Here is a 19,777-nt window from a genome sequence, read left to right on the forward strand (position 1 = left end):
TTGAAGCTTTATATTGTTTGTTTTTCATGCTAGGCATCTTTAAACATTCATTCTACTATTCTTCTTTTATAACAAAATGCTCCACAAAATGTTCCTGAAACACTTTGTGATTAACTTTAGTGCTAATTAGTCCCCTACCAGTCCAACAGGCTTTTTCATGTTCTGTTACAGATCAAGTTTGACTTTCATGGCAATTTACTCATTTTCCACAGAGTTATGGCCCTTGACTTAGGAGATATGAAAATTAGTTTTTCAGACTTTTATTTTGCAATGCCTGAAGCTATTAAGATGGAATTTTGTATATAGCTTTATCATATACAGTTAACTTCATGGGTCCAACGCCATATAACCGTAAATAAAATGTGGTGATGTGTCGTTAAATGATAAAACTTTCATGGTGATCTACCCATTTTTCACAGGGTTGTGTCCCTTGAACTTGGACATATATTACTTTAGCAGTCCTCTCAGAATGTGTGTTTTCCTGTACATAATATGATTAAACTCTTTTACATATTTCCCCACCCCTCACAGGACTATTTCTCCGAGGCAAGCCTGTGTCAGGATGAGATGGACCAGGTGATGGAGCTGTCCGAGCGTCTCCTGCTCACCCTTGACCCCAACGACAAGGAAACTCTGCAGCAGTCTCTACACAAGGTCAGCAACAAACTGGCTGCTGTTCAGACCGCATCGCAGAAAAAACAGGAGCAGCTCGAGGAGAAGACGTCAGAGTGGAGAGAGTTTCTGGTACGAGTTAAGTCTGTCTCACCATGGGTCAAAACTCTTTAGCAGCTGAGTCCTTTCTTCTGAATTTGCAGGAGAGACTTATGCTGTATTTTTCTCTACATTTCCGTTGTAATTTGATTATCACTTCAAACCCATGCTACAATTGTGGCTGGACTAGGATTTCCACATGCACAAAATTTGGACCCACACTCACTTCGCAGTTGACTTCAATCTATTCATCTGAAACCTTTTTAATGCAAGAAAAAGTATTTATCATGTGTGCTCATAAGTGGTTTGTCTGTTCAGCTATTTGTTTTTTCTGAACCCCGTCTCCAGTGACTCTGAGATTCACACTACTTTCCAGTCCTTCTCTTAACATATATACAGGTACACACACATGTATGCATGGAGACACAGAAATGTTGAACAAATCAGTTTCACTTACTTTCTGATTTCAGGAGTCTCATGAAGAACTGAATGGTATTCTACAGTGTCTTGAAGAAGAGTGGACCGAGCTGGAGAAGGGACCACTGACCAGTCCAGCAGAAATACAACAAGCTTTTCAACTGACAAAGGTTTGTGTTTATTTAATCATCCATGTATCTATCCATTAATATATCCATCCATCCATCAGTGTATATGTCTGTCAATTCGCCATGTCTTTTGGTGCATCCATTGTGTCTGTATTTAATGATACTACAATATATAGACAGTCTCACCATAGGTAAAATACCTATAATGACTGAGTCCATGTAATTGTATTTAGGTTATGCCTATAAACAGTCCAGGATAAAGTCCCTGACTTTTTAGTAGCCAAGGGTATGAAGTTAATCTGTAAAATATAGTGGATGGGGAAGAGAAGAGAATTTTAATAGAAATTTATCCAGTTATTGTTTAAAAATCCAGTTATTTTCGCTTTTTCAAGTTTATAATTGTTTTATATTTGATTTGTCAACATTTAGTAATGTGTTACGTAATTAACCTTTGAATGTTAATTTCCTTGCATTGCTATTTGTTTTGTAATCTGTCTTTAATTTTGTTGTAGGAATTCTGTGGTAAACTGGAGGCCAATCGACCTTCTGTTGATGAACAGAATGAGCGAGCGAGGTCACTGGACAGAGTGGCTTCTTCCAACAGTCGGTCAGTGATAGACAAATTAATGACATCTATTAACAACCGCTGGGACTCCCTCACAAACGAGTGTGAGACAAGGCAGACAACTCTAGAGGTAAGAGGTCAAGGTTGACCATATACCGTTTTTCATCAGTTAATATTATAGCAATTGTACAATGATATAAGGCTGGAAAAGTATGTAGATATAAAAATTGTTAAACTTTTTTTTCATCATCTCTAAGGACACAAAATATTGTTGTACCTAAGGGAAAAAGGTTATATCTGTCTTATTCACTGTTTATTAAATATTTTAATATATATCTATTTCTTCATATAATAATTTGTATGCATTGGATAAAGAGAAGGATGCATTCTATATATTACTATATCAGATTTGTTTATAGACTAAAATTAGATTGTATGTTGATGATGTAATTATTTTGTTTCACCTTCTAGTGGTTGAAGACATTGATTTTATCTTTTGACAGTTATGTTATTTTTGTTTTAGCATTGCCTAATTACTGGTATAATAATTTTCCAATTATCATACAATTATATCATTATATAGTCTTTATAATCTTAGTTGGCAGTGATAGACATGCCCATTGAATTCTGCAATGTGCAGAGATACAGTCTTGATAACAGTTGTGTCGTTCAGATTTATTTTGCTCATAAAGAAGTCTGTGATATATAGACAAAAGACTGGTATTTTAACTTATGACATTGTTGTTCTGTAATCAATGCTTTTGACATAAAAACTCTTTTTTATAAATAAATAGTTTATTGCCTCGGAAATATGTTATGATAGTGTCAGGGTTGTGGCCCTGAATTCACTACCTTACATAGTACATAGTAAACAATCATTTCAAAGTGTTAATCTACAAATAATGTACACACATAAAGACTTTATAATCTGTGTTATTTTGATTTTTTCGTATTCTGCTTGCAGGACATGGGAGGGCAGTGGCAAGACTTCAACTCCATGCTACAGTCAGCGGGAGAAGTGCTGCGACTGAGCCAGGACAAACTGGAGGTGGTCAACCTACAGACTGTCGACAGTGCACAGCTCGTTACACAGATACACCAGATTGAAGTAAGTTCTTACATCACCATGTCACAGAATTATTCATATCATGGAACTATATAACAGATTGAAGTAAGTTCTTACATCACCATGTCACAGAATTATACCTATCATGGAACTATATAACAGATTGAAGTAAGTTCTTACATCACCATGTCACAGAATTATACCTATCATGGAACTATATAACAGATTGAAGTAAGTTCTTACATCACCATGTCACAGAATTATACCTATCATGGAACTATATAACAGATTGAAGTAAGTTCTTACATCACCATGTCACAGAATTATACCTATCATGGAACTATATAACAGATTGAAGTAAGTTCTTACATCACCATGTCACAGAATTATTCATATCATGGAACTATATAACAGATTGAAGTAAGTTCTTACATCACCATGTCACAGAATTATACCTATCATGGAACTATATAACAGATTGAAGTAAGTTCTTACATCACCATGTCACAGAATTATACCTATCATGGAACTATATAACAGATTGAAGTAAGTTCTTACATCACCATGTCACAGAATTATACCTATCATGGAACTATATAACAGATTGAAGTAAGTTCTTACATCACCATGTCACAGAATTATTCATATCATGGAACTATATAACAGATTGAAGTAAGTTCTTACATCACCATGTCACAGAATTATACCTATCATGGAACTATATACCAGATTGAAGTAAGTTCTTACATCACCATGTCACAGAATTATACCTATCATGGAACTATATAACAGATTGAAGTAAGTTCTTACATCACCATGTCACAGAATTATACCTATCATGGAACTATATAACAGATTGAAGTAAGTTCTTACATCACCATGTCACAGAATTATTCATATCATGGAACTATATAACAGATTGAAGTAAGTTCTTACATCACCATGTCACAGAATTATTCATATCATGGAACTATATAACAGATTGAAGTAAGTTCTTACATCACCATGTCACAGAATTATTCATATCATGGAACTATACACCAGATTGAAGTAAGTTCTTACATCACCATGTCACAGAATTATTCATATCATGGAACTATACACCAGATTGAAGTAAGTTCTTACATCACCATGTCACAGAATTATTCATATCATGGAACTATACACCAGATTGAAGTAAGTTCTTACATCACCATGTCACAGAATTATACCTATCATGGAACTATATAACAGATTGAAGTAAGTTCTTACATCACCATGTCACAGAATTATACCTATCATGGAACTATATAACAGATTGAAGTAAGTTCTTACATCACCATGTCACAGAATTATACCTATCATGGAACTATATAACAGATTGAAGTAAGTTCTTACATCACCATGTCACAGAATTATTCATATCATGGAACTATATAACAGATTGAAGTAAGTTCTTACATCACCATGTCACAGAATTATACCTATCATGGAACTATATAACAGATTGAAGTAAGTTCTTACATCACCATGTCACAGAATTATACCTATCATGGAACTATATAACAGATTGAAGTAAGTTCTTACATCACCATGTCACAGAATTATACATATCATGGAACTATATAACAGATTGAAGTAAGTTCTTACATCACCATGTCACAGAATTATTCATATCATGGAACTATATAACAGATTGAAGTAAGTTCTTACATCACCATGTCACAGAATTATACCTATCATGGAACTATATAACAGATTGAAGTAAGTTCTTACATCACCATGTCACAGAATTATACCTATCATGGAACTATATAACAGATTGAAGTAAGTTCTTACATCACCATGTCACAGAATTATACCTATCATGGAACTATATAACAGATTGAAGTAAGTTCTTACATCACCATGTCACAGAATTATACCTATCATGGAACTATATAACAGATTGAAGTAAGTTCTTACATCACCATGTCACAGAATTATACCTATCATGGAACTATATAACAGATTGAAGTAAGTTCTTACATCACCATGTCACAGATTATCATATCATGGAACTATATAACAGATCATGGAACTCACAGAATTATTCATATCATGGAATATAACAGATTGAAGTAAGTTCTTACATCACCATGTCACAGAATTATTCATATCATGGAACTATATAACAGATTGAAGTAAGTTCTTACATCACCATGTCACAGAATTATACCTATCATGGAACTATATAACAGATTGAAGTAAGTTCTTACATCACCATGTCACAGAATTATACCTATCATGGAACTATATAACAGATTGAAGTAAGTTCTTACATCACCATGTCACAGAATTATACCTATCATGGAACTATATAACAGATTGAAGTAAGTTCTTACATCACCATGTCACAGAATTATACCTATCATGGAACTATATAACAGATTGAAGTAAGTTCTTACATCACCATGTCACAGAATTATACCTATCATGGAACTATATAACAGATTGAAGTAAGTTCTTACATCACCATGTCACAGAATTATACCTATCATGGAACTATATAACAGATTGAAGTAAGTTCTTACATCACCATGTCACAGAATTATACCTATCATGGAACTATATAACAGATTGAAGTAAGTTCTTACATCACCATGTCACAGAATTATACCTATCATGGAACTATATAACAGATTGAAGTAAGTTCTTACATCACCATGTCACAGAATTATACCTATCATGGAACTATATAACAGATTGAAGTAAGTTCTTACATCACCATGTCACAGAATTATACCTATCATGGAACTATATAACAGATTGAAGTAAGTTCTTACATCACCATGTCACAGAATTATACCTATCATTATAGTTCTTACATCACCATGTCACAGAATTATACCTATCATGGAACTATATAACAGATTGAAGTAAGTTCTTACATCACCATGTCACAGAATTATACCTATCATGGAACTATATAACAGATTGAAGTAAGTTCTTACATCACCATGTCACAGAATTATACATATCATGGAACTATATAACAGATTGAAGTAAGTTCTTACATCACCATGTCACAGAATTATACCTATCATGGAACTATATAACAGATTGAAGTAAGTTCTTACATCACCATGTCACAGAATTATACCTATCATGGAACTATATAACAGATTGAAGTAAGTTCTTACATCACCATGTCACAGAATTATACCTATCATGGAACTATATAACAGATTGAAGTAAGTTCTTACATCACCATGTCACAGAATTATACCTATCATGGAACTATATAACAGATTGAAGTAAGTTCTTACATCACCATGTCACAGAATTATACCTATCATGGAACTATATAACAGATTGAAGTAAGTTCTTACATCACCATGTCACAGAATTATACATATCATGGAACTATATAACAGATTGAAGTAAGTTCTTACATCACCATGTCACAGAATTATTCATATCATGGAACTATATAACAGATTGAAGTAAGTTCTTACATCACCATGTCACAGAATTATACATATCATGGAACTATATAACAGATTGAAGTAAGTTCTTACATCACCATGTCACAGAATTATACCTATCATGGAACTATATAACAGATTGAAGTAAGTTCTTACATCACCATGTCACAGAATTATACCTATCATGGAACTATATAACAGATTGAAGTAAGTTCTTACATCACCATGTCACAGAATTATACCTATCATGGAACTATATAACAGATTGAAGTAAGTTCTTACATCACCATGTCACAGAATTATACCTATCATGGAACTATATAACAGATTGAAGTAAGTTCTTACATCACCATGTCACAGAATTATACCTATCATGGAACTATATAACAGATTGAAGTAAGTTCTTACATCACCATGTCACAGAATTATACCTATCATGGAACTATATAACAGATTGAAGTAAGTTCTTACATCACCATGTCACAGAATTATACCTATCATGGAACTATATAACAGATTGAAGTAAGTTCTTACATCACCATGTCACAGAATTATACCTATCATGGAACTATATAACAGATTGAAGTAAGTTCTTACATCACCATGTCACAGAATTATACCTATCATGGAACTATATAACAGATTGAAGTAAGTTCTTACATCACCATGTCACAGAATTATACCTATCATGGAACTATATAACAGATTGAAGTAAGTTCTTACATCACCATGTCACAGAATTATTCATATCATGGAACTATATAACAGATTGAAGTAAGTTCTTACATCACCATGTCACAGAATTATACCTATCATGGAACTATATAACAGATTGAAGTAAGTTCTTACATCACCATGTCACAGAATTATACCTATCATGGAACTATATAACAGATTGAAGTAAGTTCTTACATCACCATGTCACAGAATTATTCATATCATGGAACTATATAACAGATTGAAGTAAGTTCTTACATCACCATGTCACAGAATTATTCATATCATGGAACTATATAACAGATTGAAGTAAGTTCTTACATCACCATGTCACAGAATTATACCTATCATGGAACTATACACCAGATTGAAGTAAGTTCTTACATCACCATGTCACAGAATTATACCTATCATGGAACTATATAACAGATTGAAGTAAGTTCTTACATCACCATGTCACAGAATTATACCTATCATGGAACTATATAACAGATTGAAGTAAGTTCTTACATCACCATGTCACAGAATTATACCTATCATGGAACTATATAACAGATTGAAGTAAGTTCTTACATCACCATGTCACAGAATTATACCTATCATGGAACTATATAACAGATTGAAGTAAGTTCTTACATCACCATGTCACAGAATTATTCATATCATGGAACTATATAACAGATTGAAGTAAGTTCTTACATCACCATGTCACAGAATTATACCTATCATGGAACTATATAACAGATTGAAGTAAGTTCTTACATCACCATGTCACAGAATTATACCTATCATGGAACTATACACCAGATTGAAGTAAGTTCTTACATCACCATGTCACAGAATTATACCTATCATGGAACTATATAACAGATTGAAGTAAGTTCTTACATCACCATGTCACAGAATTATTCATATCATGGAACTATATAACAGATTGAAGTAAGTTCTTACATCACCATGTCACAGAATTATTCATATCATGGAACTATATAACAGATTGAAGTAAGTTCTTACATCACCATGTCACAGAATTATACCTATCATGGAACTATATAACAGATTGAAGTAAGTTCTTACATCACCATGTCACAGAATTATACCTATCATGGAACTATACACCAGATTGAAGTAAGTTCTTACATCACCATGTAACAGAATTATACCTATCATGGAACTATATAACAGTTTTAATGTGAAGAAAAACAAGGCCAGGGACCTAATTCATTAAACTCTCACAACTTGGCGATATCGCAGTGCAATGCAAAAAGACTTGCAAAGATGACGCTTTGCTGTCTAGCAGAGCCTAAGAGAGCTTTATGAATTAGGCCCCAAATCTTCCAATAGGCCACACATTGTAGAAACAGTCAGATTATAATGAGCAAATCGCTCATCTTCCTTTAGCATAGAAATGTATTTGTCGCTCTGTATTAAGGATTCCTGTTTCAAAATTAATTTCAGAATTATGGCCTTACTCAGAGTAATTTTTGTGATACCCATTTCTTGGACAATTTTTGTCAGTTTCATGGATGGCCTTTTTGTAACCAGGTTTGATTAAAGTATGAAAAATAACAGATTTTTTTGTCCATTTGTTTATTCCTAAAATATCACAACCATCCTATATGTTTTTTATCTTCTCTGTTAAACTTACCTCGCTAAATGAGATGCTGAGTAACTAGTTCTAAATAGTGACTTAGTGGTATTTTTCAAACTTAAGTCTTGTAAGAGACCAGAATTACCACATCATTGACTAAAATTATATTGTAGAATTAACATACTTTATTGTATAGTTGGATGAACTTCAAATACATATCCAGAGATCCAGGTGGCTCAGAGTCTCCCTTTGGCTTCCATGTGTTTTGCAAGAAATTCAGAATTTCTTTTTAAAATAAATGTATTACATTACATATACTGTATATTGACAGCCATTTTCAGAATTGAATTCCACTGGGACCCAGTAGAAGGGTCTGCTTGCTTTTGGCTCTTGTGATTCCATTAATTTAATATTTAAAAAAAATGCTTTTGATCCCATTTCAAAATACCTGAATCTTTGACTGGATTTAATGGCACATTTATTCCTTGTATATGAAAAAGTTATATATTAAAATTTGACATGAACTAACGTCATGCTTCAGGAAGTTTTAGCTGATTTGGAGTTGGTGGATTCCAAGCTGGACATCATGAAGAAATCATCATTCACCCTCCAGCGATCTTTGCCAACAGCTGAGGCCAAGGTTCAGTCCCAGGAACAGTTCATGGTGTTAATGGAGAAATTTGAAAGGTGAGGCCAATGTTTGTCTTAAATTCTGAATTTATAACTGTTTTAATATCTTACATGCTGTCTAAAAAAAAATTATGAAATAATTTTCTAATAGGCCTGACTTTCTTTTCGAAATATTTGAACTATGACATACTTTATGTAAGTACTTTGGTGGTTTATAGGTTGCATCCTTTCCATGAGTAATATTAAAAAAAGAATGACTATTATTTCTTAAACCAAGCTTCAAAACAGTTATTAGATTGATAAAACCTTTTAATGGGTTTTCTTGGGTGATTACATTTTATTGATGCTAAATAGTTTTGTATTAATATATCTGTTAAACTTCCTTCAGACTATAATGATGTACAAATATATAATTGAAGAATTCTTTTCCAAAACATGACCTATGCCATTTTAGAGTTAGCACTGAAGGTGTACCGATGTTAATACAACTCAACAATACAACAATTATACTTTCCGTCAAAACACAATCTGTGCTCATAGAATAGGATGTTAAAACTGTGCTACATGTGTTATACACCACATCATACTGAAACAAAATGATGTTTTTGTCAAAATGATATAAATAGATAGATCACATTTTAAAAATGAACTCTTCAGTTGTTACTTCAGCACTAATTATGTCATTTGATTTGTCTAGATTCCGTGATGAGGTCAAGGAGCAGGAGCAAGTTCTACAGGAGGAGATTGATGACCGCGGATCGTTCCTGGAGGAAGTCACTCAGAGCATCAACTGGCTCACAGAGAGTCGGACGGAACTGAACAACCTGAAAGCAGACAACGACCAGACAGACCTCAAGCAGATAGAGAAACATAAGGTCAGTTGGGCAAACGTTTACAATTAAAGACTTGATAAATGTCTATAATGATTCCATTTAAACAATTTATTTATACTAAATCAGCAAATAACAAAAAAACCTTTAAAATATTTTGTTTTAAGCTGTTGTTAATTCACTAAACTTAAATTAAGTTTGGATTTGGCAAATATGTTTTATTGTAAAATTGTGAAAATTGTAACTCGAAGTCAAATACATAAATAAATTTAAAGAGCCTTAATTTTATTATACAGTGAAACTCCTCTAAACCGGACACCCTTGGGACCAAGTAAAAAGTCTGGTTTTAAGAGGTATCTGGTTTAGAGAGGTGCTTTTCCGTACAGATATTTAGAAAGGGACTATGAAAAATGTCCTGTTTTGAGGGGATTTCAGTTTACAGAGAGTGCGATTTTGAGAGGTTTGACTGTACTTCACTTGGCTAGCTGAAACTTGAATTTTGCGACAGATTTTCTGACCAAATTTACCAAATTGGTAATAATATATTGCGCCTAGTTTAAACCATAAAAAAAGAACTGTTTGTTTTCATTTTGTTGGATCATTAAAAATAGTTTTAATAGTTTTACAATGAAACCTGTCTAAACCGGATAATGTCAGGGACCTAATATGTATCTGATTTAGACAGGATCTGGTGTTTAGAGGGTCATGTTTTTTAATTTAGAAAATTTGGGACTGAAACGTGGCCGGTTTTTTAAAGGATTTTGGTTTGTTCAGGGTCCATTTTAGACAGGTTTCAATATATTAGTTATTTCGAATAGGTTTATGTTGTTAAACATGAAAAGTTTTTAAAATCTATTATGAAATATCTTTCAGATGCTAGAGCAAGACATTTCCGTCCGAATGGAACAGATGCGACGTCTGGTTCAAACACAAGAAGCCAAATACAGTTCCCAGGGGAGAGAACTCCCACAGGAGCTGCAGATCGAGCTGGAGAGGATGAAGGAGCTGCAGGCGGACGTGTTGATGATCCTCCGAGTGAAGGAGGAGGAGCTGACTTACATCAACGAGGACCGCAGACAGTACATGGCCACACTGCAGGCCGTCACAACGTGGCTCACACAGGCAGATGCTGGTCTGCAGGAACACATCGTCAGCATCCCTCACAGTCAGGAGAAACAGCAGGTATGTAGAATCTGAGCAGTGTAGAAAATAAATGGAATTTCATATAGTTATTTCATTGACTCTATCTATTATAAGAAAGGTACTGTCTAAAGTAGTCTGGGAATGGCAGTTATCTTTGTGGCAGTGCAAGAGGGATGAAATTTCCAGTAAAGGATCTTAGGAGTGGCTGTCCTCCTAAGGCAAGGCACTAGATAGATTCATAGAATCAACCACTATTTTGCCAAATACCCATTCAACTCTCCATTGTGCAAAGATACAGCCCTGGATCCTGTTCCATGAAGCAATCTTGGCTTTAAGATCACCTAATGTGCCTTAGGTAGTTGTGCACTTAAGGTGATTTTAGAGTTAACATCGCTTTGTGGAATGGGGCAGAGATCATGTGTTACAGTTTTGTGGTTCAGATTTTATTGACCTGGCAAAGAGTCTTTGTAGGTGAAGTATATATAGAATCAGCCTGTATGAGCGCATCTGCAAAAAGAGTAGAATTGAGGCATAATGTCATTCACTGTAAACAGTTGAAATTAATATGTGAAATTTCAATATGGCACATATTGGGTACCTGTTTGTTGAAAATATCAATATGTAAAACATCAAAAGGAAAAGTGTTTTTCTATCAATTATTGTCTGTTTATTATCTTCCATGATGAATTCATAGTTTGGCTATATAATGATTGCCTGAAATACTACCATAAACCTCTTTACACTGTGACTCTTTTAAAAGTAGACTGGCCTCGGTGGCGTCGTGGTTAGGCCATCGGTCTACAGGCTGGTAGGTACTGGGTTCGCATCCCAGTCGAAGCATGGGATTTTAAATCCAGATTCCGACTCCAAACCCTGAGTGAGTGCTCCGCAAGGCTCAATAGGTAGGTGTAAACCACTTGCACCGACCAGTGATCCATAACTGGTTCAACAAAGGCCATGGTTTGTGCTATCCGGCCTGTGGGAAGTGCAAATAAAAGATCCCTTGCTGCCTGTCGTAAAAGAGTAGCCTATGTGGCGATAGCGGGTTTCCTCTAAAAAAAAACAGTGTCAGAATAACCATATGTTTGACGTCCAATAGCTGATGATAAGATAAAAAGGCAGTGTGCTCTAGTGGCATCGTTAAATAAAACAAACTTTACTTTTTACTTTTAAAAGTAAGACAACTCTTATAATAACATATTCAAGATTCCAGTCATCACTTATATCTTTGAGCCAAGATGTATTGTCATCACACTCATGGAATCACTGTGTGTCAAAATATGCCCAAATAATATTTTGCATTTTTTTCTCATCTGTACCCTTTTTCATAGACACGGTCACATATGTCTTCCCTGGAGTGCTCATGTTGTGTGTGTTAGTTCTGACTCTGTGGGACATGTTAGTTCTGACTCTGTGGGACATGTTAGTTATGACTCTGTGGGACATGTTAGTTCTGACTCTGTGGGACATGTTAGTTCTGACTGTGGGACATGTTAGTTATGACTGTGGGACATGTTAGTTATGACTCTGTGGGACATGTTAGTTTTGACTGTGGGACATGTAGATGATCACAACCTTGAGACACAAACTACTGTATTAAATCATTCATTGTGAGAAACTGAGAATCATTAGCTTCATTTAGTTTAACTTGTAAGCATCGTAATTACATACATCAAAGAAATTCTATACTCTTGGGGTTTTTGTTGGGGGTTTTTGTAATGATGGAAGCTGTTTGAGGTTACATTGAAAAAAGGGAAGGTCAAACTCTTTGGAAAATACAGAGGATCTGAAATTAATAGTTTCTTAATTTACAGTCACATAAACTACAGAGGACATTGGTAATATATTTTGACACTAAATTCATGGGTTTTGTGACACATCTGCTTTTATGTAGCTTAAATAAATGCTACTGGTGTTCACTGATGATTCATTCATTTCAACTTACTTTCATGCCTATATCTAATTAATGTTCACACACGCTATCCTGGGAGCAGCTAATTATATCTTGGCTGTCTGTCCAGGATAGTGGATTAGTGGTTAGTGAGAGAGTCGGTGTAGTGGCCTTCAATAAATTGAGTCATTAAAATTGGCCCTGGATGGGAGCTGGTATGTTAACCCAGTACCTTCTAGCCTTTAGTCTGATGGCTTAACTACAACACCACTGAGGCCAGTCTTACTGATGAAATATTTTCGACTTTTCATGATCTATTGAGATTTAATGTGTAGTAGTATAAAGTGCTCCTACTGGCAGTAGCTAGTGGGAATTTCCCTATTAGCTCAGTTGGTAGAGCACTGTACTCTAGTACTGAGAGTCCGTGGTTCGAATCCTCTCAGTGGAAGTTGATTTTTCTGTTGCATTTCGAGCCGATGTAGGGACTGGGTGTGTACTTAATACAAGAATTATAACTCAGTCAGGACCCGTAACAGTTCAACTGCCTGTGGCCTACAGCTCCAGGACGTAGCTTCACTTGAGGGGGGAGTATGTAGTAATATCATACTGAGAGTCCGTGGTTCGAATCCTCTCAGTGGAGGTTGATTTTTCTGTTACAAATGAGCTGGTTGATGTATGCTTATTTTTGTCATCACTTGAAACAGAAAGTGGAATAAACTGGAAAATAAAACAATCTTTCCTTAAATGTGTGTTCATTCTTTTATAATAGAAAGCATCCTTTGTGTTCACTTTGTATTAATTGTCTGAGGTTGATTTTATCATCATCATCATCATCATCATCTAGATGTCTTGCTGATAATAAATTTCATGGGGATTACACCAGCAGTTGGTTTAACATTTTCTAATTTATTAAACCCTTGTGTGAAGGGTACACCATTGATTATCGGTTAATTCTGCATATTTCATTCCACCGACTTGACAGTAACAATAGAGCTCTTTGAAATGACAGGAACTCTTTGACAGGTTATCCATCACTAGAACTTAATGTACAGTGCATTACCCCAAAACAGCAAACTGAAGGATCTTGTTTTCATTTAAAAACAATCTGTATTAGTTTTGGTAAGAACAGTAATCTTCAGATGGCAAGGCTGGTAAGCTGTTTTTCTTTGTATTTTAATTCTCAAATCTCTATCCCATGACCTTCTCATCTACCCCACATGACCCAAGGAGCAGGATTTGGGTAGAGCATTCACCTGAGATATAACAGGTCTGCTATTTAGTGCATCAAACTTAATAATCAAGCTCGATTTCATAAAACATCTTTGTGAAAATCTGTACTAATAGTTTGTGTTCATGTGTTTTATTACTTTGAGATGGTTGTCATGTGGAAGGATTTAGTTATATAATTTGCAATTATTTTGTAATGATATCACAGTTTTGTGTAAATATCTCTTGAATCTGTCTTGTACATGTATATCTTTGGATCTACAGTTCTGTTGTTTTGATTGTATTGATTTCTCCTACACTTATTCTTTACCTTAAACAAACCAACCCCTCCCTCTATTATAAAGTCATTTTAGATCTATGTTCATATATTTGTACTGTTATCTTTAGCACTATCAGTGCTGCTATTTACTCTATTTACAGTTAGGAATGGAGTACTTGAAGCATATCATAATTCAATTACAATTATATCTTTTCAGATCTATGTATGTATTGAGATAATAATATGATTATTACATTCCAGTATAATTGCTATAATGTTAGGTCTTGAAAAGTATGGTTTTATTGTACTTAAAAACACATCATTATTATAACACTTCATTGGATTATTCCATTTGCATTGTACAAGTAGTTTTTTTATATTAAATTTGCTTGAGATTTTTCTGTCCACCTGAGTGTATTATTTTACATGTTGATTCAGAAGAGTTGACTCGTTGTGATTGGATATACAGGCATTGCCAGTAATAAAAGAACTGAGTACCTCATTGTGAACAGTGTAATATACCATAGATGGAATCTGAGAGGCTTTCCATAGGGTAATAATAACATGAGCAGTACTGCGGTATAGACAGGTCTATAATATAATTAACTGAACCATATTAACTTTATTGTTGATCCGCTATTCTATATATATTTAAGGTTTAATACAAAAACATACTTTGTATTCTACACTGTGGAAAATGAAGCTATAATAATGCAGTATTTTTATATGAGCTTGCTAGTCTTGGCTATATAATCCCTATTTTTGTTTATGTATTGCATTTTGAAGGTATAGTTGAACCTGTGGTAAATGACATATTCTATAGCAACCACTTGTTTATACTTTGTAAAGGACTCTGGATATTTCCTTTCTGCATGTAACTTTGTAGTTTAACCTGGGTATAACAGCCAGTTGCTTATAAAGGCCAGTTTGGGGTTTTCATTTCATATCACCATCATCACCATTGTTATTATTATTATTATTATTATTATTATTACTATATATATTATATATTTTTTACTTTTGTTAAAACAGGATACATACCATGACCTTTGATATACTAGTCATGAGTCACTGGTTGGGTTAGGGAAAAACATTTAGTCCTCCAAGGGGTATTGATCTTACAACCCAGATACACCTCAGATAAAAAAAGTAAAGTTTGTTTAATTTAACGATGCCACTAGAGCACATTGACTTTTTATCTTATCATCGGCTATTGGATGTCAAACATATGGTCATTCTGATACTGTTTTTTAGAGGAAACCCACTGTTGCCACATAGGCTACTCTTTTATGACAGGCAGCAAGGGATCTTTTATTTGCATTTCCCACAGGCATTATAGCACAAACCATGGCCTTTGTTGAACCAGTTATGGATCACTGGTCGGTGCAAGTGGTTTACACCTACCCACTGAGCCTTGTGGAGCACTCACTCAGGGTTTGGAGTCGGTATCTGGATTAAAAATCCCATGCCTCGACTGGGATCTGAACCCAGTACCTACCAGCCTGTAGTCTGATGGCCTAACCACGACGCTACCAAGGCCGGTACACCTCAAATGATGACATTGAAAGATAGAGGCCATTTGGTTTGTTTGTACAAGTGGCTGTATGTAAAACACTGTTTGAATTGTTCCCAGTACTACTTTCTGTGCCCATACACTATTAGCTAAAGTATGGAGGGCAGTAATCTTAAGTTCAACACAGAGGTACACCCTTGATGGGTTTTCTTTAAAGGTTGAAACTGTTCGGTCAAATTTGTTACAAGAGAATGGTTCATAATAATACAGAGAGTAACACCTGTTAGACAGATTTCAAGACGGTTGTGTATCTTCATAGTTCACATGCTAATACTGGTTATGATTTATTGATTTCTTATCAGTATATGCACTTGACTGAATATATCAATATACCATTAAAACTCTGTTGGATAGAGAAGACGTTTGATTAGGAATATATGATTTACCCTTGAACTTTCTTGAATTCAACTTGATACCGAATCATTAGATGGTTATAAGATACCATATGGTTTGAATAGTTTGTCAGTTTACAGTAATTTTTTCATGGTGATTTTATAATGTCTGTTGGCAGCATGGACAGTATATTTCTTTTGGGTCAGTACAGGTTAAATTCTCTTTTTCAATTGTATGGTGGTAAACTTGTTTATGATTGCCTACCAATCCTGATTAGCTTTCCTGTGCGTATTTCTTTATCAGCCAGTCAAGTGGCTGTGTCAACACAGCTCAAATTCCACTGTGTACTTTCCTTATTGTTTGATCTACAGAAACACTCAAATGCTGGTTGTTTTGCAATCATCAAATCTGTTTATCTACTAACTTGTCTTGCATATCGAAGGAAAGAAAAATAACCTTTAGAGCCTTTGGTGAATAAAAATCTGTCACCTTTTGATTATTACATGACGAATGGTTTTCTTTACAACTAGTTAAGTATTCGGTAGGCGGGCATGTAATGGTTGTGACAAAAAAAAATCAGTTGTGTGTATGTCAAGTCTTGGTAAAAGACGTACAAACCCAGTGTGGGTCTGGCAGGCAGTGTCTTTTTATCAGAGGTGTGGCTGTGCTAGTCTGTAGTTAGAAATACTTGATAAACATTCTCGGCTGATAGATCCAGGATACTTCCTTGAAACCTTGCCAAGGCGGGAGGTTTCGATAAACTTTGTGGTACAGGCTTCGACAACTTTTATGACATTGTACTCTGGGGTATTTTTTTTTCTTTACGAAGAGGTTCATAATGTCTCCTCTGCCTTGAGCTAAGCCACAGGTGAATGGTTCTGGGAATAATTGGTTTCTTCTCGGATTATCATGTCATGTGGTGGGCTATTGTCATAGTGTTTGCATTTTTTCACACCAGTTTTGTTGTATGTCCTTTCATTCTTCTTGCTGGGACTTGTTAACATGGAGCTATAAGCATTGAGATCGAAAGACATGGCTTGAACATTTTAACTTGTTGCATCGCAAATTAAACTGCCAATAATATATGTATTGATTATTGCATCATCTCAGGTGGACCTACTATCCAGTGCCTGTTTCAATATTTGTTTGGATTATCATATATGTTTATAATAGGCATTCTGTACGAGAAAGTCTTCTTCTTCTACCTTATACAATTTAGAAGATTATTCAGTTGGAGGTGATACAATTAAGAATTCTGGCTGCATTCTCAACTACTACTGATGGATTTTAAGGGATATACTTTGCACAAAGGGTTGTAATGATATGAATTCTTTTCTAAAACATTATGTACATTTATTTTTAATTGGAAATGATGGCTTATTAAGCAAAATTAAGAATTTAATGCTTAAACTAAAACATTACACTGATGTTCCCATTCTGCATATTTGTTAAGTGGATTATGTTTTACTATTGTAGTTGATTAAAATGCATGTATGATATAAATATATATATATATATAAATATTTATACTTCACGTGACTATAGTGCATGTTATGTAAAAAAAAAGTGTTTATATTCACATCTTCTACTGAGAATATACTAAAAAAAAATTTTACTTGTGATATTCATTTTAATTTTTATGTTGATGTTGCTCATTCATATTTTTAACACCTAAAGCCAATCTTTTCTTACGCTTGGGTGTCATTAAACATTCATTCATTCATTCATTCATTCATTCATTCATTCATTCATTCATTCATCCATCCATCCATCCATCCATCCATCCATCCATCCATCCATCCATCCACCCACCCACCCACTCACTCACTCACTCATTCATTCACAGGCTCTGCTGAGTGAATTTGAGGACTTTAAGCAGCAGTTGGACAAACTGCGCACCAAGGGAGGTGAAATTATTCGACACTGTCATGACTCAGACGAGAAGCAGGGAATTCAGAAGACTCTCGCCGATGTGAATCGACAGTGGCTGTCGCTGCAGGCCGCCACTGCGGAGCGAACCCGGCGGCTCAATGAGGCAGTGGAGTTGTCTCTCTCTGTCAAAGAAGCCACTCACAATCTTGACACATGGGCTGAACAGACTGAGTCTCTCATACAGGCAGAACTCACGGGTGCTGATTTTAATAGCGTGAAGGAAGAGTTAAAGACATTTAAGGTGAGTAGTGAGCATTTGTTTATTCACATCCAAAATAAATAATATTAGCACTTTAATTAAAAATTATTTAAAATTTGAAATGAAATGAAAGGAAATGTTTTATTTAACGATGCACTCAACACATTTTATTTACGATTATATGGCGTCAGTCATATGGTTAAGGACCACACAGATATTGAGAGAGGAAACCTGCTGTCGCCACTTCATGGGCTACTCCTTTTCGATTAGCAGCAAGGGATCTTTTATATGCACCATCCCACAGACAGGATAACACATATCACAGCCTTTGATATACCAGTCATGGTGCACTGGCTGGAGTGAGAATTTGAAATGAATGCAAATAGTTTAAGCATTGTTAGGTCTATGTAATATTTTGTTAAGTATTAATGCTAGATATTTAACTATCATGCTAATATACAAATGCATTTTTTGTCATCATTTATTAAAGAAAAGCAAAAAAAAACAATGTTTGATGATATTTAGGAATATTGTTAAGTTATGGCTATTTGGTGTCTATAAAAGCAGCAAGGGTTGTTTTATATGCACTTTCCCATAGACAGGACAGAACATACCATAGTTTTTGATATACATGTAGTCATTAGAACACTGGTTGGGATAGGGAAAACTAAAAGTAATCTGTCATAGGATGTATCACACATCAGGAAAGTGCTATACCATAGAGCTGTGTACCACTATATTTGTATAAGAACATCACTATTAGCTCACACATGATAATTATAATAATAAAGGTTTAGGTCATAGTAACAGATTTATGACGGGCAAGATATATTGCATTAGAGTACATTTGTTTTATAATATTAAATCATGGTGGCAGAATGGGGCAGGGGAACAGAATTTTAAAAAATTAAATATAACATCTGAAAAAACTAATTATTAAGCATAATATATTATAATTATGTTATTTGTAATGTTCATAAAATGTTACTTTTTGTTTTATATTTATTTTAAATCATTTACCTTTTTGTCCTGAAGTAAAGTTATTGTAATGGTCATAAATGTCATGAACTACACTGTACAACAAGTCTTCACTGACATGCTGTTTGTTGTGTACGACTT

At 34.5% G+C, this 19,777-nt stretch overlaps 1 protein-coding gene across 7 annotated transcripts in view; it reads left to right on the top strand.

The window, feature by feature from the left end:
• LOC121371466 (nesprin-1-like) overlaps positions 1-19,777 on the top strand; it is a 191,958-nt gene that overhangs the window by 113,872 nt on the left and 58,309 nt on the right. For all 7 annotated transcript variants that reach the window (XM_041497379.1, XM_041497381.1, XM_041497385.1 and 4 more), the window contains 8 exons: positions 532-744; positions 1,182-1,298; positions 1,769-1,951; positions 2,786-2,929; positions 9,183-9,328; positions 9,969-10,146; positions 10,975-11,283; positions 18,374-18,700. In XM_041497379.1, coding sequence (XP_041353313.1) covers positions 532-744; positions 1,182-1,298; positions 1,769-1,951; positions 2,786-2,929; positions 9,183-9,328; positions 9,969-10,146; positions 10,975-11,283; positions 18,374-18,700 — 1,617 coding nt within the window. The remainder of the gene's footprint in view (positions 1-531; positions 745-1,181; positions 1,299-1,768; positions 1,952-2,785; positions 2,930-9,182; positions 9,329-9,968; positions 10,147-10,974; positions 11,284-18,373; positions 18,701-19,777) is intronic.

The sequence above is a fragment of the Gigantopelta aegis genome, chromosome 4 (assembly GCF_016097555.1).
Source record: "Gigantopelta aegis isolate Gae_Host chromosome 4, Gae_host_genome, whole genome shotgun sequence".
NCBI classification, from domain to species: Eukaryota; Metazoa; Mollusca; class Gastropoda; order Neomphalida; family Peltospiridae; genus Gigantopelta; species Gigantopelta aegis.